Source organism: Pempheris klunzingeri, chromosome 16 (assembly GCF_042242105.1).
Source record: "Pempheris klunzingeri isolate RE-2024b chromosome 16, fPemKlu1.hap1, whole genome shotgun sequence".
Taxonomy (NCBI): Eukaryota; Metazoa; Chordata; class Actinopteri; order Acropomatiformes; family Pempheridae; genus Pempheris; species Pempheris klunzingeri.
The window spans coordinates 12,641,814-12,666,180 of record NC_092027.1 but is presented as its reverse complement, the minus strand read 5'-3'; the positions used below and the strand labels follow the sequence as shown (position 1 = coordinate 12,666,180).

Genomic DNA, 24,367 nt, shown 5'->3' with positions numbered 1-24,367 from the left:
AGAACTTCTGCAAACTGTCCCAAATGACAAAGCTTGCCATTGAAATACACTGAAATGCAAATTTTTAACTATTATGTTAAGGTGTTACTCCTTTCTAAGGCACTGACTGCAGTGGAAAAAGTAAAGTGAAATTATTTTTCACTTGTTTGTTAATTAGCATGTTGACTTCATAGTTAAGAAAATAGCTTGGGTAGTTTATAGAATGTAAGGGAGTGAAGGGCGGGGAGTTTTCTGTCCTGTCTATGGTCTAATTATTCCAAAATGATTGGATTTGGAATAATGCCTGGGAACTATAAAATACAATCGGACCCCAAATAAATGATGTGGGATGTGTCACTTGGAGTTCATGGATTGCTTTGCATATTTAACCCTTAGTCTCTGAGACAGTCGCTGAAATGTTTCTTTGTATTGGCACTGATAAATCACTGAAATCCTCACAGCTGGCTAAAGGACTGCAGGGATATCACAGTGTGCAGAGGTCAGTTCAATTCTGTGTTACAGAGAACCAGGAACTAACATTCAGTGAAGGGAAGAAGCCCTCTGTTGACATTTTGTGCAACTAAAAGATAAGTTTTAATGAATCAAAAGCAGGGAACCAGGGACTCAATTATGATGTGATGTAACAACAAGAGTGTGAGTGTAGGCGCTGTGTGTGTGTGTGTGTGTGTGTGTGTGTGTGTGTGTGTGTGCATGGTTGCTGTGACTAGGAGTGACATTCTCCAGCAAGGAAAATGTATCAGTCTAATTGGCACTCTGTTTGAAATGCATCATCTGTGGACAGACAATGGAACAGTGTGGCAGTCAGTGGGCTCTTAGGCGAGTGTGTGAATGCGTGTGAGATCATGTGGCTGAAGAGCAGGTGTGTGCGCGCGATGGAGAGTGTGTGGCACTTTCGCGTGTGAAGAGTTTGTGTATGTAACAAAGCAAAGTATTTGTGCACAAGCGTCCGGTAGCGCTGCTCGTGTTGCAAACTGCCAAGGTTGCACCTTTGTGAGCGGTGTGACCAGCACTCATTACACTATGCTGCTTCCCCCCAGTTATGTAAATAATTGATCTAGTCACGTAATATTCCTCAAGATTGTGGCATTCAGAGGAAAACAAACACATTCCTCCTGTTTTTACACAACACTCTCATGTCAGGTTTTCTCTCCCCACTTTCCCTTCCCTTTCTCTCTTCCTGGGGCGTGCGCCAGTACTAGAGCCTCTGAATCGCTCAGTCAGCTCCTTTCCTTGTGAAAAAGCACTTTTCATCTCTTATTTGTTTGTATGTTGGTTTTTTTTTGGTTTTTTTGTTGCTGCCTTGAAAAGTTTGCTGTCCCAGTAGAAGGAGGAGGAGGAGGGGGAAACTAACGGGCCCGGAGACTGGCCTGTTCCGAGCTGTGCTGCACTGTGCTCTGCAGCCTACCTATGCACATTTTGCCTGCTGTCGCTATTTAAAGAGAGAGAAATGCTATTAATATCTTTCTACTGTTTCCACCTTTCTCCTCTCCCTCCCTTCTCTTTCTCTGCTCACGACACACTCACTCCTTCTCACTCTCGCACCTTTTTCTTCCCTTTTCTCCTCTCCAGACAGGGCTCAGTAGTTTCTCTGTTTATTGCTTGTTTGTTAGTGGTTAGCTACTGTTAGCACCGAGTAGGGAGGTGTGTGTTGTGCTTGTACACTGTAAACACAGGAAAGGTGTGAAGTGCTACATTTCCAAGGTGAAATTTGACATAGGTTCATGTACATGTCTGTCAGCCTTCGCTTTAAATAAATCACATGTTCTAATTTGGCTTTTCTGGTGCGTTTGTCTAAGCAGATCTATGTGTTTACCTGTGTGTGTCCTTGTGGAAGGTGTGACCGCAAGCGTGTGTTCAATAATTGGACTGCGTGTGTGTTCTCTTTTTGTTTGTGTGTTTGTGCACCTGCTGCATGTGCAAAGATTACCGGTCAATTTCTGAGAGTCGTTGTCAGAGCCTCATCGATCAGGGTTGGCGCCACACACACACACACACATGCACTTGCACATACATGTGCCGGTACAGGTACAGGTAAAGTGACATGACCCCAGAGTCCTTCCAACTACTTTTCTCACCTGCTCTTTTTTCTTTCTCTTTTTCAACTGTTTCTCTGCATCATTCCAGGCCTCTCTTTATTTGTCTCTAAATCGTCAACCATCAGTCTTGACATCTTTCTCCCTCAGTTTCAACTGTTTCTCTGCATCTTCCTTCTCAGTCTTCTTCGTCGCTCTCTCCTCTCCCTCCGCCTCCTGTGTGGTGTGTAACTGATAGCTGCTTTATCATCCAGTGGTGATTGAATCAAAAGTGCATTCTCGCACAGTCTACAGAAACACGCACACACACACTGTGTAATACAGAAAAAACACACAGTCATATATGTTTATTTGCATTGGTAGTACCTATTTATCTCACTAAAACATTTTCACAGTCCAGTCCAAGTAATGTGAGCTCGCTCCTCTCACTTATATATGCTTACAGGAAAACAGCAGTAAAAGCGCCCTGCCTGGTGCCCACTAAAAGCAATCTAGTTGCCCTGTGGGCAGCTGTACAACAACATTTATTTGCTGTCTGCCCCACTAGCAGCCCAATGGCCCTCTGGAGCTTTGTAGGCCAAATTGTATGCACTTTATACATACTGAAGGTTGTGGTGTGTAACACTGATCTGTGTGTGAGGCGAGAGATACTGTACCTAGGCTGTGAATGAATAACTATTGTATAGATGAAGATGCAAAGAGTTATATGTGCAATTCCTTGTTCTTTCTTTCTATGTCTCACTGTGCTTGCATTTTTCTTGATTCTCCACAGTGTCCACGAGACAAATTACACTTGGTTGGCTTTTGGAGAAAAGTTAGATATTCAGTGTATAAAGCAGAGCATGCATTATTCTTTCTAAAAGTTCAGGAGCAATTACTAATGCAGACAGCCTTACAGTAAACCTCCTGAGTGGCTGACTTTCAGAAATGATTTGATTCATCATATCTTCACTCCATGACACGTGTTGCATCTATACATTAATATGGCCATTTATAATGCATATAATCATATCAGTGTCAGCTTTCCCTTCACTATATCCTCCCTTCACCCCTGGCTGGGCCACATGGCCAGGCTAGTTGTAGCAGATGAGAAATTATCCTGTGCTGAACATGCAGAGCGAAGGAATTGTGATCTTCACCTCTAAACAGATATTTCTTTTATTATCTTAGATTTAAATTTATTCTAATATTTACTTCCACTCGTCTCTAAATCCTAATCTGGAAGTCCGTTCCAGATGCCTTGATTGAAATATTTCAATATGAAGATATTTTGTTGAGACACATCAGAAAAGCACTCAGAGCTGAACAGATTTCTTCCCGACGTGGCCATCAGACCAACTCTGCTGATTTAGTAGATTTCGACTAGCGCTATGCTTTTAATTGACATTTCCCTGAAAGGAGGGAGGGATGGTGGATGATGGTACTGGGGTGGATGGCGGGCGGTGGTGGGGAAAGTGTGCCCTCAGCAGAAATGTGACTCTCCCTCTCTCCATTGTCATAATGCGTGGCCTAAATGTCTCCTCATCTGTTTCATTTATTTATGTATTTATTAATTCATGTATTTGTTTATTATACATTTATTTATCTATTAAGGACAACAAAGCAGACACAAGCAGAAGCATTGTTGTGTGGGCGTTCCCTGGTCACTTTACTCCATCAAGTCACCATGTATAACTCCTTTACACATTGGTTAATATTCAACCTCAAATCCTGTCTGTAGAAGGTTTTTAGAAAATATCTTATAACATTAGCATTAATCTTGTTTGATAGTGGCCATAAGGTCTTGAGATGCATCCCTCATTACAGGATGTCTGGTGATAATCAATATTTTCATTGCTGTCAACAAATCCTGGATTTGGATCTAGGATTACTGGATTTGTGACCAGATTTGTGTCCTTTCTGAAACCCAAAATCGGCGTTGACTTATTTCAACTGGTGTCACGTACTCAACGTAACTTCTCTCCTAACCCTAACCCAGTGTTGTAAAAACCACAGTCTTGTTTTGGTGCCTAAACATAACCAAACTGCAACCATTTCCCAACATTAACCATGTTTATTGATGTTACCATGACAATGGAGGTCTGGTAACATTACGCTTGTTTCTGTGGATGTACTGATAATATGAAATGATATGCACCTTCTGGGCTACTGGTAGGTGCAGTTTGCCTCGTCTGAAGCATTTTAATGGTGGTGATAACAAATGTTGAAGGGCCATTTAATTGGCTGATTCATACTCTGGGGACTATGCATGTCTGTACAAAACCCCATTGCTATCCAGTCAATAGCTGTTGAGATCTATCAGTCTGGACCAAAGTAGTGGACTGGCTATCCTGCCTTCTGTAAAGCCACCTTACTAGCATGGCTAATAAGTGAAACTAATTATATCTGTGACACATTTCTAAAGATTTATGTCATTAGTACCAACAAATGGGGTTGGGGCTGACAGCCACAGATGAGCCAGGGAAGTTGGAAAGTATTGAAAGATGGACCAACATATTGTTGGTTTGATCTTTTCATGGAATTAATAACAATAAAATTGTAGAATATCACCGGCCTTATCCCTTAAGTGCTAGAAATACCATATTAATCATCTTCAGTCATCTTTGGTTTACTCTCAGTGTCCCTTTTAAACAACACAGGACAATGGCATTTACTTGGCTGGAGGAATTCAACAGAGTAGATGGTGTAAGTGGTATTTTGCCTTTGTCATATGTGACTTTGGCAGATATTGTGTTTGAGGCCTGCTTGTGGCTTGTGGTCTGAATGAAATGAAGTTTGAGGGGTTTGTTACACGACACCCAGCAGGATTCTACATTGTGATTACGCACACTGGCTGCATAAACAGATATGGTGAGCCGTGTTGGCAGTAACTCAGCGCAGTGTTTTGGAGTTACTGTATGTAAGGGATAGTATTATATTCAGACACTGAAAAGTTGCTTTCATAACTTATACGGGAATGTTGTGTCTGCATTTTGTAAAAGCCAAGCTGTCAATCCAACTATCTGTGCTTTAACTTGTTTCCTGTCATAAAGCACAAGTCAGTGAAAGAAACCACCTGAGATGCTGCCCCAACTAATGTCCTCCTTATGGAAATACACACAGTGCCTTGAGTTAATTGAGGGGAAGGAGACAGACAGTTTAGTCAGCATATTACTCAGTTGATGAACGACCAAAATGCATTGTTTGCAGAGAGTCATCTGGTTGCGTTTTTTTTTAACTAACTCTGCCATGGCTGAGGCACTAACTCTCCTCCTCGCATGCATCACTGGGCTGAGAAATATACAGTAGTAATTTGGGGGTGTCTGTTTATTCACGCTTGGAGTACGGTGCCTTTCTAGCTGTCTAATATTTCTTTCTATTTGTAGTGTCTCACCATCTGGAAACTGCGGCTGGGCGGGCAGACGAAACCAAAACAGTCAGAGAAGTTGCCCATTCAAATGATGACGGAACAGTGGTTTTGTACTTAGTATAAAATGGAGAAAAAAGATGACAGACGTTCAGGCCTTTCAGACTGAACGTGTGAATCAGTAATGACAGATTCTAATCAGAGATCCTGTTTTGATTGTATCATCAACCACATCCTGTGGTTATGAACTTTTGAGGGTGTTTGTCAAACTGTCGTCAGTAACACGCCAAGAAGTATATAAAAAGAATTTCTTGAAAGAAATTATGATTTAAGTTGAGCTTCTCATCCTGCCTGTTGGAAATTTGATGGTTTTTGCAAACAAATTAGTCAACCAGGAGGGTGCAGGACAAAATTTAAACTTTTTATGCATCACATCTCTCTTATCCCTCTTGTTGCCCTCCAACTTTCAAACTTCCTCACTCTAAATCTCAACAGATTGGACCCTGAGGGCTTTAGTTTGAGAGGAAACGTCTTATCATTTCCTCTTCTGCCGAAAGACGATGAATGTATTATTTTCTTTGTGCATTGCAAGTCTCTCTTTTTCTTTTTTTGTGTTTCTCTTACTTTTAGATTCATTCCAATCAAAATGTGTCTGTGGAATCAATAATTAAGATCGAATAGATTATAATTTTGTATAGTCCAGTGTTTGTTTCTCAGTAGCAGCTGTCCACAGCTGTTTTGTTCACTAACTTTTGTTTCCTGACCGATTTTCTAAAGCAGCTTTTTAATGTGAGCGCTGGTGAGAGACTTGTTTATCGCATTACTAATTGCCCAGAAAGAGTACCATTGTGTGAGACCGTGAGAATTGATTTAGTGTCCAACAAGTGTTCTCTGACTTTGGGCTCTGACATCTAGACCAGCTGGACCAGCAGCTGCCACCTGGCTAATCCTGCCATGCTGTTCGCTGATCACATGGCACAGAGGGACGATGTGTGTTTGTGTGCAACTCACCTCTGTCTGTTAGCGTATTGATGTAACTTATGGTTCTACTCTGTCTGTCATCAACACTGTTGAGGCCACCTCAGTGTGGGGAGCTCAGTTTGAACTGTTTAGATGAATACGACTTATTCAAACAGTATACTTTCACTCCCATACTAATGAAGCAGCATGTGGTCATCAAACGCAAACTCTTTTCTTTCTGTGTGAACGTTTTAGTCACACAAAAATAGGTTTTGTTGATGCTATAAGATCATAGAAAAAAATTAAGTTGTCTATTTTCAGCCGCAATTAATTTAATTACAGGTAATTAAATGAAATGTGTTGGATGCAGTGTTGGACAAGCTTTACTATCTGACTCTAATTTTAATAGGTGTTGTTTTGTGACTTCATTACTGGTTGTCTGGCTTTACAGTGTTTCTTGAATGCTTGTTGTTGCTGCTCTCGGGCATCTTGTGATCTTAATGACACTTCCTGATTAAAGCAACAACAAGAAACAAGACTACAAAATATAACAAAAACCTCCTCCTGCTTCCTTTTATTTGGCTAATGTACCACTCACTGCGAAACTTTGCTTTAGAAAATAGAAGCACAGGCTCTTCCTGTCTGTGTGCTGTAAATCATTCATGCTCATTCAGTCAGACTTTGTGGGGAATCAGACCTGAATTTAGAATAACAGAATAGAAACAGCCCATCGTCTCACTGGTGGTCTCGTTTGCTCATGTCGGTCATATCGAGGCATCAGTATCAAATTCACAACCAGTTAAAAACTCCTAAGTAATGTTACTGAACCTAAACTGTGATGTTTACAGTCATCTAATTGTTTTTTATTTTGTTTTCTTATTACATCCAGTCTGCCATCACTGATCTTTTCTTTTTCGTCCCACTTCCCACCAACTACCTGGAGCTCCTACCACTCATCATCTTACATGACTATTAAAATAATGTGATGAAAACAAAAAAAGAGAAAAGAACAAAGTTCTAAATAGTCTACATGATAATATTGATGATAAAATGATTGATTACTTCCTAAATTTATCTGAAATCTAATTCCACCTCTCTGCTGTCTTGGTCACACTGTTCCTCCTTTTAGTCTTGCTGTCTAACAATAACCTTTTTCCACTGGTTAAGTGGGACCCTGTGGCGGTCGCCATGTAAGTGCCAATATTTTTCTTTTCAGCAACACATCATTTCAGACACAAATGTTTGTACTTTGAAGTTAAAGTTAATGCATCTTCCTCAGTGAGGGACATTTTTGAAAATGTCTTTGAGAGCAACAAAGAGCAACATGGATGTTTTAGCTGCATATGAGAAGTGCACTAGAAATGTATGGGATACTAGTTTTGGCAATTTAAAGAGTTTAAAGAGTTGTCTCAGTCCCGAGTTAGTGACGGAGATCGTATAGTTGAGATGAAATGTTTATACTAAGATAAGAGCACCTTAACCCTAACATACAACACAATTTACCAGAATTTATGTTGTGTATGTTTTATTCTGGAGTAGTTCGCAAACTGAAGTGGCCATAACTCCTGCTGGACGGTCATTTTTGTCCCAGTGGGGCTGCAGGGCCCCAGTCTTCCTTTCAAAGTAGCATTATAATACCATTCATCTTACAGTATATTTTTACTGTTCATTTTAACACACCTGCTGCTGACCATGTCTGCCAAAAGTATATCTGCAGATGCTGCCTATCGTCCAGTCTTTGAGCATTAAAGGATTTTTGCAGAAACAAATATAATTTGAGTATGTTTAAAGCACTCAAATGCAATTGCCATGAAACCAAGTAAATGTTCAGGTTGAGTGCGTTGAAAATAATAACTACTGTATATTTAATACTGTCATTTCTTATTTATTGCACAGCTTTGTTGAATACTCGATTCTGATTGGTCATTTACATTTACATTAGTCTGTTGCTATGGACGCAGTTGTTTTTAAAATTAGTATTTTGTGTCAAATTGTTGATTTTTTAGTAGGAAGTCATGTAATAAGCAGGATAATGACCTGCTCGCTGTACATTATCCCTTATAAAGTGTATATTCATCAACATAAAACAACTAAACTTGGTTACATCATTCTGACTCTTGTGCCTCTGACCATAAGTGACTTCACTCACTGTGCTTGCATTATGTCATCAACAAATCTTTTCCTGCTTAGTTTGCAATATTGTTTTTTAATGAGTTTTATTTTGTCCATAAATGATTAATGAAAGCCAAACAGTTATTTCTGATGTGTGTATTGTGGAATGTGTTTGCTGACCTGTGTGTGATTATGTGTTGCAGTTTTCTGCTGGTGTTCAGCTGCTTGGTGCTGTCCGTGTTCTCCACCATCCCCGACCACCAGAAGTTTGCCAACCAAGGCCTATTCATCCTGGTAAAACCCCTGCCCTCTCTCTCTCCATACAAACACACACTCGTGACTACTTCAGCATCCTTTTTCATCCACCATCCTTTATACACATCGTCTCATTTACTGCAGTGTACCCGTGCTTGCGTATGTGTTGATTTGTTTGCCGGTGGGGGCGCAGACAGCCATGTAGGCAGGTGGGAGGATTCAGGTGTTGTTGACTACGCAGGAAATCACAGACATGATCCACTAATCCTAATAGCTATCCTATAATCTCCGCTCTTCCTCTGTGCTCCAGCTGCTTTAGTGAAAGGTAATGGACACTCGCTTTCTCCTTCTGAACCCGACTCGTCCTCCCTCCACCGCCTCCTCCCCTCTCTCTTCCCACCTTGCTCATCTTTACGTGCTATTTAATGGTCGGACTCTTGACTTTCACATTCCCTGTGTTCACTCTTTCGATCAATCACTCGGCCATTAGCAGGCAATCAGCCATTAGTGGACTTTACTTACACGAACATTTGCTCTAATGACAGATTGGTTCAGTGTGCCTTAAACTGCCTGTGCATTCCGCAAACCTGAGAGGAAGACGAAGAGATAGCGAGAAAACTAACAGAGTGGTGTGTTAATAGGCTGTAACTGTTATGGTGTAACATTTTAATTCATTTATAGAATGAAAAGTACATTTATTGAACAATTCTTGCTTTGTAATGTCTCAGCTTTTATTTGACCAGGTCATTTAAAATGATGTTATGCTAAAGCTTTAATAAATAGAGCACTGAGCATTTAAATCATCAGAATATTATCAGTGGTGGGGAGGTGTATTCATGTGCTGCCTTATACACATTGATGTTTGCTTATATTTTGTCTTCACAGTTTCACACAGCTTGTTGTTCAATAAATGACCCTGAGGTCTCGCATAGCGTACCGTCCTTTTTTGATTAAATCTTGAAGCAGACTAAATAGGCTAAGATATTGACAAATACCAATTTAATATTTAAACATAAATAATAACTTGGATGTTTAAGGGACACCTCTTTGGGAAAATTATGCTAAACATATGCTCAATAACTGATACACAGGATTTTATGGAAAAACAATGAAATAAAACGCCACGCTGCATGTCATTTTGAAAAAAAAAACCCAAACATATATACTAAAAAGGAAGTTCTTTTGTGGGTGGCGGGAAATTAGTTCATGTGATCCATCAAACACTACACTGACTTGACTGTAGCTTGTCACTGACCCGTATGTGCGTGTGTGTGTGTGTGTGTGCGTGTGTGCATGTGTGTGGTTTGTAGGAGTTTGTGATGATTGTGGTGTTTGGGCTGGAGTATTTCATCAGGGTCTGGGCGGCTGGCTGTTGCTGCAGATACCGTGGATGGCAGGGACGGCTGCGATTTGCCAGGAAGCCCTTCTGTGTCATAGGTTAGTGTGTGTGAGTGTGTGAGTGTGTCTGTGTGTATACACAAACCCATGTCAGAGTCGTGCTCTTGTTCATAACAAAAATGATGAAATCTTAGCACCTCATAATGACCTGTCTTCACCTCTTCTCCCTGTGTTTGCTTCCTGAATGTGTACTCCATAGACTTCATAGTATTTGTGGCATCACTGGCAGTGATAGCAGCAGGTACGCAGGGCAACATCTTTGCCACGTCAGCGCTGCGCAGCATGCGATTCCTGCAGATCTTGCGTATGGTGCGCATGGATCGACGGGGTGGCACCTGGAAACTACTGGGCTCAGTGGTTTACGCTCACAGCAAGGTAGGAATGACAGCCTGCTAACTATAGTTCTCTTTTTACACATGCTGCACTACACTCACACACACACTTTGTCTTGTTTATATTTGAGAAGCATTTAGAAGCATTTATAGACAGTGAAAATTAAAAGTATAGAATGAGTGGCAGCCACACACAGCATTATGAATTATTTTAAGAGCTAGAATGAGGTTGAAGGCTTGAGAGAGTTATCAAGAGGCCGGCGATGATGGTCATGATGGGTACTAATGGGATAAATAACTTAATAACGCTCAGCGTTGAGGAATGTAGTGAGTCTACTAATCACCAGCTGTTACTTGATTACATTCACATCCCTCAAACACCCAAAATCCCCTTTAGCTGCTCATTATCAGCAATTAGTTGTTATTTTTTGTGCTGACCCAAAACCGCCGGTCAGCTGCAGGGCACAGTGAGACGGTGGTGATGATGATGAATTGATACATCAGCTGTTTGAGCAGAATCATGCAGCCAAGTCAAAGTGGAAGCCAAATGTGATGATGATGGGAATTTAGCCAATAATGATGGTAGTAATATGGTAATGACAGCGGGAATTATGATGGGAGAGATGCTGTTGCTGCTGCTGACAGGTGTGATTGATACATCCTCTCTGTTTCTCTCTCAGGAGTTGATTACAGCCTGGTACATCGGTTTCCTGGTCCTGATCTTTGCCTCTTTCCTCGTCTACCTGGCAGAGAAAGATGTCAACTCAGACTTCAACACCTATGCAGACTCCCTCTGGTGGGGGACTGTGAGTACTGCATGATACTCACACACACACACACACACACACACACACACACACACACAGGTTCTGTGAAGAACTATAATTATATTTTTGTCATCAAAATTGTCTCATTACAAAAAGAGACAGATGCGGGGAACAACGAGATGTATAATATTTATGATAAGATGTATAAGATGTATAATAGTAAGCATAAGATCTGGAAATAGCACAGCCAAACAACAATAATTTAGGTCACTAGTGTATTATAGTTCCTTGTAACTGTATTAGTTTTTCAGCTTTGAGATTTATTATATTCGTTCAGTGGGGCTGCCAGAGAACGGAGTGCTTTTTCTGCTGAATATATATGTAGTAAAGCTTGACTGGTACATATATATTCAGCAGAATATTTATTCAAAGTGGCTGCATACAGATAGCAGCAGTAATCCAGGATTCTAATTGTTTTTTTTTGGTTTGACAGAGTTAGGGGAGATAAAGACAGGAAATGTGGGGAAAAGGGGGCAATACGGTTCCCCTGACCAAATATGTATTTTTCTGTTGCTCTAATTTCTGTTAAATTAGATTTATGAGATCAGCCAACAAATATTTTCAGTATAATTTAAAAAAGTGATGACACATGGACACGTACGAAATATTTCTGTAGACTTAAAACTACGTAAATGACAAGTATGAATCAGCACAAATAATTTTTTACATGTAGATCACACGCAAACCACAGTGTTTGGAAGTAAGAGGTTGTTGATCTTTTAATGCACAGCGTGTTTCATTTTGTTGTACCAGTCCTATTGTGTGTAAGAGATCATCTATATCCTTTAACCACCTAGATTACTCTAACAACTATTGGTTACGGTGACAAGACCCCTCGTACCTGGCAGGGACGGCTCTTAGCTGCCGGCTTCGCTCTTCTGGGAGTCTCCTTCTTTGCCCTGCCTGCCGTAAGTCCTCTCTACTATCTACTGTATATATTTACTCACAGCCGTGTCAGTGGCTCCTCTCGGTCTCGGTCAGAGTTGGACTACTGACTTTAATTTCACCTTTGACCTTCAGGGAATTCTGGGGTCAGGCTTTGCCTTGAAGGTCCAAGAGCAGCACCGGCAGAAGCACTTTGAGAAGAGGAGGATGCCTGCTGCCAACCTGATACAGGTAATAGACCATTCTAATCTAATGTGTAATAAATTCACGCTCAGGTACGGTGCTATCATCATTGAACTGGTGTCTTTCTTTAGGCTGCATGGCGTCTCTACTCTACAGATGCCAAACACTCCTACCTAACAGCTACATGGTACTTCTATGACAGCATGTTGCCTTCGTTCAGGTAGGTGCTGCCATCAGTCTACACGTTCAGAGTGCATTCAACCATCAGAAATCTGTGGTTGTCTTTGGTCTTTTGTTTGAAGTGTTGTATTAAATGTAGACAGCGATTTGAGACTTGCATCACAAAATAGTAGATTGTGTCACTGATACTTAGTTTTATCCCTGCTCATACATTCATATTAGTATGAAAAAACACAGCACATATTGCAAACCCTCTTCCCACCAAGAAGCCTTTTCGGTTAAATTTGTGCAGTGCTGGTTAAGCAAAAAGGAATAGTGTTTCATCTCATTTTTAAATTATTATTTCAAATGCTTCTGCCACCACTATGGAATTACATTTTATAACTTTTGTTGTACGCAGTGGTTTCTTATATTTTGCATTTACGTATTAATTTGACTAATTTTTATTTGCTTAAAAGGAGGGGAACATGAGAACCACTTACAGTAACATCAAATTAATACTTTCACTTTGCAGTATCTTAAATTCAAATTTCCACATATCTTTTTCCTCTCAAGTATCCCTCTTCTTTTGAGCGTTTGGACCATTGATTTGGCCTTTTTGTGAGTTTTTTCATATTTTGTTGTTTTTCGTTCATTTGTCATGTGTTTTTTTGTGTTTATTTTTGCACGTGGGGTGTCAGAGAACTGACGCTACTGTTCAGTCACCTCCAGCGACAGCGTAACAACAAGAAGGTTCTCCACAACTCCTACCACACGCTGCTGTCTGGGCTGCGGCCCTACAGCTCCCCCTACCTGTCGGGGGACAGGTACGCACTCCGCCACCTCTCACAGCCTTCACAGTACATCCAGACAGGTGGCTAAAAGACTACCGACACTCACGCTCATACACAGACACCGATCACAGTCAAAACAGCCAGGAACTTATTGAAGAATACATTCAACAGGTGTACAAAGGAAATCAAGGCCAACTGCTTCTGGCGCTCTCTGCATGGATGTGTTGTGTATCTAACAATGTTTCACTAATGCTGATTTGAGACCACTGTGTTGCAGGCTCCCTGCTTCTCTGCATCTTTGTCTGCTTAGCTCATACTCTTGCCATCTCCACCGCCTCCCGCTGTTCACTCACTGGTTGCCTCTTCCTGTCTTCCTCTTTCTTTCTTTTTGTCTCCATCGTATCTTTTCCACGCCATCCATCCTCCATCCTTCATCTATTCTCAGGAAGGCAGAAGTTCCATGCAGGTTTGTCCTTCAAGTCAAGAGCTGTGCTTGTTGATGAAAGGGTATTTATAGTTAGTGCGGATTTGCTGCATTAGATTCTTTAAACTTTAAATAAAAGCCAGTTTGATAGAGAGACTAATGGACTTATGCATGTATTAGATGAGAGACATATTTTAGTGAACTTGAATGATAATAAATGAAAATAAAGTTTTGCTGGTAGTTTCGCTGTCTTCAAACTTAGGAGCTGCTGTCACTCGCTGATGTTTAATGGGTTGTATTGATGAATATACTCAGGTGAAACCCTCTACTTTTGCATGATCCTTCAAACCAACCTTCTCACCTCTCACTGTGTGTGAATGTGTCTCCATAATCCAAAACTGCCCCTCAAGAGCATATTATCCAGTTTTAGGTAAGGCGACAAGATCAGGAAGGGAAAGGGCTATTTGGACTATAGAGATGTCACACCTCACCCCTCTACCTCACCCTCTCTCCCTGGTTTTTCCTTTGTTGCGTTTTATCCTCACGGGTAAACCATGTACCCAGGTCGTGTCCCAGAACTTCTCGTTCTCCTCCACCCCCACCACTCTTCTTCCACTCCTCTCTTCCCCTCACCCTCTCTCCCTCTGCCTTGTGTGTCTCTCCAGTCAACTTCTTTCTAAAAAACGGGGTCTCTTCCGGATTCACGCTGGCCGCAAGCAGAGGTATCCACGGCAACAAGCCTGTGCACGGGGCACGCTAAAATGTCACCAAACCAATAACACCACTCCTACTCCTCCTTTACCACACACATCCTGCTCACCTTGCCTGAAACACTCAAACATTTGTGGACTAGTGTGGCAGCTTGCTGAATGTTTTGTTAGTGTTAAAGCATCAAATCATTCACAGATTGTTAGTTTCAGACAGAAGAATTAGCTACATTAAAATTGCCTCCAGTAGAAAGATGCCACGATATTTTATTTTCAACAATTTCCTGCGAATGAAATGCTTTAAACACTCTGGTCCACAAATGCTTGAATGAATCATTTACTGTGAGGAATTGCTGAGCTCCTCTTTCCTGAAATGGTGTTTCTTCAGCTTGGTCTTATGTGCTGTAGAAACGAGGGCTGACTTTGCTTGATTTGGCTCAAACGTCACGATAAACCATGTGTTGAAAACACAACATAAGTCCTCGATGGTTTATGACAACAAAATTCTTTCTTTTTAGCGAATATAAAATGTTTCATCAGACATCTCTGATGAAATGAGGAAATAAAATATTCACTCAAAAATGAACAACTTTTCCCAAATTGGAGCTAAAGTCAAAAGAAATGTCTCGCTCTTGACTTGCTTTATGTTTTCAATTCCAGATGTTTGGCTCATTTTAGTGTTTTCTTGAAGAGGTTTAAATGATTGAGCATGCTTTTACTATTTCAGATTAGTCATATAACGTTTGTACAAAATCAATATGTTTGTGCAGTATGTTTAAAAGGTTTTTAAGTGCTAAAATGTTTCTGTTTGCATGCAATATTCACTTTCACTGTTTTGGAAACAGTGAAGTTTATGGTCTTGAATGCATGCAAATCATTTACTTCATCTCCCAACAGCATGCGAAGGACTTTCACTCTATCTTCCCCATTTCCTCCAGTCTACCTGAAGCATTTCAGCTTGCTCGTATGAAATGCTGTTTCCACTAACATCCCTTAACTATTTAAATTTTAATTTAAATGGCCGGCTATAACACACGCACAACAAAGAGTATATCATCGTAAAAACGTGGGAGTGAACGACTGGGTTGGAATTGCTCCGTGGTGCATGATGTTTGCATTGCCTTATGGATCAGTGACAGTGTGTAACATGGAAGTGGCTAAAGAGAAGGACTGGTCTCAAGAGCATGCTATAAGAGCAGAGTTAGGAGTCAGTCTGTTGGAGAGAATGGCCGTCAAATAGCTTTCCTCCTGTAAATAGATGACCTGACATACCAGCCTGGCCTGGGTTGTGGTGAGTGGTATAGAGTACTTAATGAGACAACTTTTGTGTGGCTGTATTTTGAAGTCGATATTTTGTTGCTTATTCACTCTGTTAAAGGGATTTCTTTTTAAAAATGCCTTTATTCTGATGGTAGGTGGAACATTTTCTGCCGTCCCAGCACTACTGCGAGTCTTGAATCAGGTTTCAGTCTGATTTTGCTGAATCAGGTGCTATGATAGGCACATTAAATAAGCAAATCCTCAGGGCAGAATCAGTTTTTAGCAATATTGAGTGGTCCCTGTGGTCAAACTGTTTCCATGATAAGTCAGCTTGTCTGCCCTTCTCTGAGACAAAATATAAATGTCTGTTTGTGTCCCTGTTTTGTCTGTTTGTTGATGATTGCTATAAAAAAGGGGGCCAGATTTTTTGTGTTAATTCACCATTACTAACAAACTTTTCTAACAAGCTCGGGCTTCCCTTCTGTTGCTTCTTTAAACACCCAGGATAACACAGCTTAGTTTTCCATTCAACGGCATGGACATTGTTATCAATGAGAAAAACCAATTTCCCATCATGATCCGAAAATGACACTGTGCCTTCAGATATATGACTGTTTTATCATTACTCTCAGCAGTAAAATGGGGTTCCGGGATCGTATCCGGATGAACAATTCCCGATCATCCCAAACCATTCGAAACAAGGCATCTCCGCTGCCGCCGGGCTCCGGTGTCCGCCGCTCTCCCAGCCAGGAGAACGTCCCCGAGGCCACCAGCCCGGGGAAGGTCCAGAAGAGCTGGAGCTTTAATGACCGCACGCGCTTCCGCACCTCCCTTCGCCTCAAACCACGTCCCCCTGTGGATGGTGGGCAGCACACAAGTCCAGACACTTTTTCACACTCAAGGATAATTTCTGCTCAATAACATCTCTCCCTCTGTCTTGGCTCAGTGGAGGGGGTCGGGGAGGACAGTGTGGAGGACAAACCATATTGTGATGTGGCCATGGAGGAGGTAATCCCAGCTGTGAAGACACTCATTCGGGCTGTCAGGTTAGTTATGCCATCAACAGAAAATTAGTTTTACCCACAGTGGAAGTTGTTTTAATTGTGAAAAACCTTTACTCCTTTATCAACCCTGCAATGATCCCCTTCAGCAAAAAACAACGGAACAATTATTTTACATTGGGCACCAACTAAAAAACAAAATGACAGCTTTCCCCCCCCTTTTTTGTAATACTGAGCCTACTGAGCCTCTACTAAAGCCGAGATGGCCATTTACATCCGTGATGTCACAGCTGGTGTGTGCAGGGTAACAGGAATACAGGGGATAAGACCCAAATGTGGACGACTGAGGGAGAGCTGATGCAGTTCAATGATTTAATTGCAAAAATGGAGGCTTACTGAGAAATGAGGCAGGCAAGGGCAAAACCAAGAAGCAGGTCAAAGCAGGCAAGGGAGCAGGCAGGAAAGTCCAATAATCAAACAGAAGGTCAAACGGGCAGGTCAGGCAGGCAGAAACAGGTTACGGTACAGAGAAACAGGTTGAAAAGAGAGGAAGAGGCAAAAAGAGGAGCAGATCATGTTGAAATGGCTGGAGTTGATCTGGCCAGGAATGAGGGAGAGTGGAAACATGTGAGAGAGCGGGCGGAGCAGGTCAGGTAACTGCAGAGCAGAAGCTTGAGGACGGCAGGTGTGGGCAGCTGAACGCAAGTACATGACCTGGTACAAGTAAGATGGGGAGTGAGGGCTGAGGATTGTGCCAAAGAAGTAGTAAAATAAAAGGAATCTCTGATGACATGTCAAGAGCAACGTATAAAAACCCATTGAATAAAACTGTTCTTATAACATCTTTAAAAATGAATAAAGACAAACAAATGATTAATAGTTATATAAAAGTAACAAAAAGTCCTTTGATTAATTAGATCAGACCTGCTCATCTGTGTCTTGGTGCAACAGTAAACCGGCTTTTCAGCAGTTTTTCCTGTTTTTGCAGTCGCTTGCTTGTACTGTAACACACACATTTTTCCTCTACACTTCCATCACAGGGCCCTTCCAAGTTTTCAGGGTGAAGTCTATGGCTGTTATTGTGCTTAAAGTTGTCATTGTTAGTCAATTCTTTCTGATATTAGAAGATTTACATTGGATTTACCTCATCAGTGACTGTATTTGGCCGCCTCTATTAAATGTCAGGAGCATGGTACTGATAGAATAATTCCAGCAAAAATATTAGTGCTTATAAATGGGGGGGTTAAAGTTAAGTGTTACTAGCTATGATTGGTATAGCATGCTTTTAAAAAAGATCATCATCTTATCTCTAATTCATTAACCTATTCTTTGGGTATAGATTTACATAATTATGTTGAGGAAGCCCTTTGCAATCAAACTTCATTAAAAAAATTCTTTAGAAGCTCCATAAACAGGCTTCATGTTCCACGGCTGTTTTCAGGCTCCACCTGAAAAGTTCTGGCTCTGGTCCTCCAAGGCTTTTTTTGGACCAAGCATACTTCAAGGTGCTTGAAACAAATGAATCAGGTTGAGTTAAATACAACATTTTTTCCACTAGATATCACAACTCAAAATGTGCTATAAACCTGTAAAACCTGAAGGGCTTTTTGGGGAGTAACAGCTCGTGTTTCCAGATTTACTGACGAGGCTCCTTAAGCTGCAAGCTGGAAAAGTTGCTGTGCCACCGGTCATTGATAGAATAAGGTCACTTTGGTCAGGTGATCAACCTATGCACGTGTATTCAGACCATTTGCTCTTCTCATGGTATTTACAGCCTGCATTAATGGGTGAACATGCTGCTCGTCCATTTAGGCACTGGTGTGTGCAGATTCAGCTGACGGAGTAGAAATGTCCACTTAGGAGAGGAAACTGAGCCCTCCTGCTGGCAGGGTTAGTTCCCTCGTGTGACCTTGTCGCTCAGCTCGTTCAGACCAATCATGTGTGAGGTGGCGTGATAGGGTGGCCTATTAGGGAGCACACACACACGCACACACACACACACACGCACACACACACACACACACACACACACTCACTCACACACACACACACTCACTCACACACACACACAAACGGAGGATCACAGTACATTATGACTGTACAGAGACAAAGGATATTGTTGAATTTAGACAAGAACAACTGTAATAACAATTGATTAAAAGCAATGCTGATATTGATATTGGCTGCTGTCATTCTGTCATCTGTTCCGGTAATTCATCGACTATAAGCTAAGAGGTGATGTTACTATACTGTGTCGGAGGTGGATGTCCTTACACATTGTATGCATTTGAATGAATGAGCATGGCCTTCTTCACTAAACTAATGGCATCCATAAGCCATGGACAGTGTGTGTGCGAAGAGATACTCTGTTGGCAAATATATACCATTATTATTATACTAATCACTTGTGTAAAATGCAAAAATACACAACCACCTACTATTAAATGTGTAGATGTCACACACACACACACACACACACACACACACTCACACTCACACTCACACTCACACACACACTCGCAATAGTAACTGTGTTGAGTTTTTCACTGATGGTGGCAGAAAAAACTACAACTGCTAGCAAACATCTGGTGTTGGGGCCAGGCTGGTCTCCAGAGAGGTTTGATGGAAGCAGATTATATCAACTCCTTTTTCTTGTTTCCTTGATGTCAGCGCTGCTCTCTCACAGCATTTCTCATAGTAGCGTGACGCTGTCTGTGTGGCTCCATATGCACTCTGTGAAGCTCTTGAATGAACGTGTGAATATTAATAAGTGTGCTGGGCATCCCGGTGGCTTGTTAAAATGCATATACGTCGTCCTGCGTTCGTTCCATGTAGGGAACTTTGTTGCATGCGGTACCCTCCTCTTGTTTTCTTTAAATTTTAAATTTTAAATTTTTTCATTCTCCTGCATGATTCACTTTTCTCATTTGTGTATTAGTTGTTTGCTTGACTTCTTTTAGATTTAGTTTTATGCTCATCCCTACTTATGTCAAAGATTTCACTCGCATGAATGCTTAGATTGTTTTCATAGCAGTACTGATGTAAATAGAGTTCTGTATTGTTATACTCTTCGAACAGCATTTTCCTCAATTCTGCTGTTTGCTGCATGTAGCTGAGTGCTGAAATTGGGTTATAACCTTTTATTATGATTTTGCATGATCTATGATAATTATGATGATTGGAATAATTTACTAACACTTTAACACTTAAACTGAAGTATTTTTTCTTTGTTAATATACAGCAAGGGGATACTTTGCTGTGTTGGGATGCAGCGTGATGTATTATTGTTAGACGTCGTTATGCCACTGATATTATATGACCTCTCCTCGGGTTTGCACTTGACTCAGCAGATAGCTCTGACCTCAGCTGCTCTGTACCACAGACAATAGAAGAGAGGGAGTTCCTTTAGATAGTGCAGGTGTGTAAACAGCAGGTGCTTCACACACACACACACACACACACACATGCAGAGTTTTAGAGAGGTTCATGATTGATGTCTGGGAAACACAGTATTTTGTAGCAGGCCTTAGTGCTGAGACTTCACTTTAGAGACATGCACGTGGTTTATCAGTGCCTGGCTGCCTGAATAAATTCGTACAGTGTTCAGGGATCTGTAGAGGGAGCATGAGGAGAAGAAGAAGAGAGGAGGAGGATGGGAAAACAAGGCCTGATTCTTCTGCTGTGGCTCTCCTCATACACAAATCCAATACTGCACAAAACACAAAATTTCTGCACGTTTGCAGTCTTGGATGAAGCTCCTACTTTGTTGAAAAAATAGTTCGGACATGCTTGCTATAATAAGCATATTATAAGCATTTCGTCTTTAGTCACCATCATCAGTTTTTGTAGAGTTGCTGCTGTAATATTTTTAAACTCATACAAGGTTTGCACAGTATATTTCTCTGTAAGAATGATTGAATACTGTAGCATTTATTCACGTAGCAGGTAGGTAGTCATATCTGGCGAAGAATTAGACTTGCCCCTGCAGTGGCTCACCCCAGTTGGCCCACCTAGGATTCGTGTCAGCATAACAGTCATTTTTAAGTCACAGATAAAACCTTGCTATTGGAGACTATCAGGGATTCACCTTTGCTGATTTGCAAGAAAATTTGGACTAGCTATGCAAGCATTTTGGGGCAGAGATGACACTTTCTGTCCCCCCCAATCATCGCTGTGTTTTTACATCTCAACTTCCTTACATTAGGAAGGTATAATATCTTTCACTGAGCTGTGCCAGCTGTACTTTGCCACTGCCAGGGACTGTTGCACTATAGCTGGAAGTTTTCTGGGTGGAGTGGGGGCCACACTCAAACCTGACCAAGTATTATGAAAGCCATTTCATCGACAGAGTAAGAGACTCAGCATTTTGAAGAAACCCCTGGAGGATCTGAATCAAAAGCCCCCCCCACCCAGCCACCCTTCCCTGCTTCCCCAACCTTTTCTTTTACCCACACCTGAGACCCACCCTGGCAAAAAAATCTGCATCTACCTGCAAAATAAGAAAAGACCGCCTGCAAAAATACCCCAAACGCAGGAGTCATCAAGAAACAGAGAGTGCTGCGTGAGGGGGAAGAGTGCGCGGATGGCTGCTACGGCACCAGCTATAGACCACCACTCCTTCTTCTCTCGCTCCCCTTCTCCTTCCCTCACACCTTCTCCTCTTCTTTGTTGCAGCACAAACTGCGCGCTGTATGCAGCTGCTGTAAATGCAAGCGCTGCAGACCTCAACAAAGGTTACAGTGGTTATTTCAGAAGCTGACCCCTCTCTCAAGTTCAGATTTCACTTTCTCCCGCTTAGCTCATGTGTGTGAAGTTGTGCTGGTGTGTACATACTTCTGAGTGTGACCATGGGTGTGTGTAGGTGTACGTATTTCTGGCATTATATTTTTGTTTTTGTGTGTATGGTTGTGTACATAGATGTGTGTGTGTGTGATGTTTTCTCAGAACAGCTGAGTGTTTCTGATCTTCTGCTTCCCAGACCTTTGATGTGATTCCTTTTCTTCCTCCTGTGAAGGCAAGTGAGAGTATTATAGTGGATTTAGTCGCCTGGTTGTGTGAGATAGGATTCCCTCATAAAAAAAAAAAAATCCCTCCTTCCTTGCCCTTGCACTCTCTCTCTCTCTCTCTCTCTTACTCCTCCATCTCTCGAAGCTTGACTTGTAGTGCAATCCATCACAGGATGAGATGACAGCTTGAGTGTGTATATTTTGTCTCGCTTACATTTGGTGTTTCCAGTCCTTCTGTGGAGCCAGCATCTCTGAGCTGCCTATCGTGAAAGTGATAAGAAGGGAATTGAATGACCCACCCAACACAGAAAGTCAGGCGCACACACACACACACACACACGCACATGATTTAACTTTCGTCCGCTTCCTTTCCATTATCTCCTCACATCCTCCACTCCTGCCAGAATGACGTCCAAACAGACTGATTCTGGCGGAGGATGTTGTCAGTGATGTGTTTACCGGGTACAATAGTGCTGGGTCGACATTCCTCGGTGTGATCCCCCCACATTGGGATGTGAGTGGTGGTGATGGGCTGCGTGCACGAGGAGTGAGAGCAGCTGTGGTCCGCCAGTGGCACCAACATGGCAGTCACATCGCTGACAAAAGGGTAGAAATAGCTCAGATAGAGGTGTGTGTGCTACCCATTACTATCTGCAGTTTTTGCTAATTGCTGAAACAGCAAGTACTGATAAGCATATGTCTCTGGGAGATGTTGTCATCATCATAATATATCCACATGGCTTAGTAGGGGTGTTACTCTGCTCTCTTTATGGGGCTGTTTGTGAATGATAAGGGCACCCTGACTGTAATTAATCTTGTTATTCTCAGGGTCTCCACATTGTTTAATAGCTGCTTTCCAAAGGTTTACTGTACACCCATATGTGGGGATCTGCGGTATGAGGCTCTTTCAAGGTGGTCAGAGGAGTGATAACAGCGAGTCTGGTGTATTTGTGTAGGATTTTAAAGTTCCTCGTGGCAAAGAGGAAGTTTAAGGAGACGCTGCGCCCGTATGATGTGAAGGACGTCATAGAGCAGTACTCTGCTGGACACCTGGACATGCTGGGCCGTATCAAGAGCCTGCAGACGCGGTAGGTTTCACACACAAAGCCACTGCTGCTCTCTTGTTTGACAAAAGAAAATGAGTCTGACGTGATTATTTTTTACTCTTTGTATTACTGCTTCTCATACAGAATACTGTTTACATTCACTTTCTTGTGTGTCTTTGAATGTACATTGTTAAAGGAAGGTTTGCCATTTTGGGAAATACATTTATTCATTTTCTTGCCAAGAGTTGATTGCCAAGAGAGATTAATCCCACGTTCACATTCATATGATAAATATGGAGCTATAGCCAGCAGCCCATTAGCTTAGTTTAGGATACAGCTAGCCTGGCCTTGTTCAAAGGTAACAACATCCACCTACCAGTACCCCTAAAGCTCACTTATTGACATGTTATAGCTCATTAGTTTAGTCTGTACAAAAATGTAATGTGCAAATGACATGTTTTATGTTATGTGTTTGTTTTTATTTTTAAATTTCAACAACAAAAAAGATATGTAATTTATTTATTAATTAATTTATTATTGTTGCATGTTTAAAATGTATTGTTGTATTTATCAATTATTATTATTGATATGTCATTTTCATTTAGTAAGTACAAGTTAATTAGTGAGCTATATAGGTGCTAGTAGGTGGAGTTAGTTACTTTTGGGAAGAGTGAGGCTCGCTGTTTTCCCCGATTCCAGTGTCTAACTGTGTCCTGGGAGTGACTTCATATTAGCCAGGCACAGCTCAGCTCGACTTGACTAAATCAGGTGCTTTTCTCAGGCCACGACCAGTTATGATCGTACCACCTCAGTGTCGGTGGGAATGTTATCTGACCATCATAGCAACACCATGTGAATGTGACACACAGGAACAATGCAGGATATTGATGGGAAGGTGTTCTTCATTCTCCATAAGTGGCTGTTTGACCACAGCATGATTTTGTGGGCTGCCATTTTAAAAAAAAATCTGGCTCAAGTAAATAAAAAAATAGTGGTCACTATTGATGGTACCGCTGCCTTTTAAAGATTGTGTGTCTACAACCAATGCTAAGCCAAAAAAGAACGGTTCGAAGTCAGGTCGACTCGAGCTGTACCATGCAGTGGAAAAGAGACAAATGACTGTAGAGACAGTGGAACTGAGAAGGGGGGTGAATATATTCCCCAAAATGTTAAACGAATCCTTCAAGCTCATGGCAAATCAATAAATAGGGTTCAGAAAACCCACGTCCTCTAAGTCTTTGAAGTTGTTGTTTTTGTGTAAAAGGGTGGATCAGATAATTGGGCGAGGAGCCGTCCAGCCCGATAAGAAGGTACGCCCTGAAAAGGGAGAGAAAACGCCACCAGAACTGGACCCACTGGATGAGCTAAGCATGATGGGACGTGTAGTCAAGGTGGAGAAACAGGTAACGGGAAGAGTTTGATTTATATAACATTTCTGAAACTGTGTCGTTTGTATAAGCATCACATGCAAAATCTCAATGGATTGCTGTCTTTCAGTCTGGTAGATATAAAAAAGGCCCCATAAAAAGTACAGGAAATGTAATAAACTGAAATCAGTTATGTAAAGAAATAAAATAAATAAATCAAAATTATGTCATTTAGCAAGTCCCTGTTCAACTAAATCAGTGGGTTTTCTGTC

At 41.5% G+C, this 24,367-nt stretch overlaps 1 protein-coding gene across 1 annotated transcript in view; it reads left to right on the top strand.

The window, feature by feature from the left end:
* LOC139215388 (potassium voltage-gated channel subfamily KQT member 4) overlaps positions 1–24,367 on the top strand; it is a 42,206-nt gene that overhangs the window by 17,313 nt on the left and 526 nt on the right. Inside the window, exons 2-15 of the mRNA XM_070846338.1 lie at positions 8,655–8,745; positions 10,017–10,143; positions 10,304–10,479; positions 11,117–11,242; positions 12,061–12,171; positions 12,284–12,379; positions 12,463–12,551; positions 13,192–13,317; positions 13,730–13,750; positions 14,374–14,430; positions 16,308–16,537; positions 16,622–16,721; positions 22,639–22,770; positions 23,993–24,131. Coding sequence (XP_070702439.1) covers positions 8,655–8,745; positions 10,017–10,143; positions 10,304–10,479; positions 11,117–11,242; positions 12,061–12,171; positions 12,284–12,379; positions 12,463–12,551; positions 13,192–13,317; positions 13,730–13,750; positions 14,374–14,430; positions 16,308–16,537; positions 16,622–16,721; positions 22,639–22,770; positions 23,993–24,131 — 1,621 coding nt within the window. The remainder of the gene's footprint in view (positions 1–8,654; positions 8,746–10,016; positions 10,144–10,303; positions 10,480–11,116; positions 11,243–12,060; positions 12,172–12,283; positions 12,380–12,462; positions 12,552–13,191; positions 13,318–13,729; positions 13,751–14,373; positions 14,431–16,307; positions 16,538–16,621; positions 16,722–22,638; positions 22,771–23,992; positions 24,132–24,367) is intronic.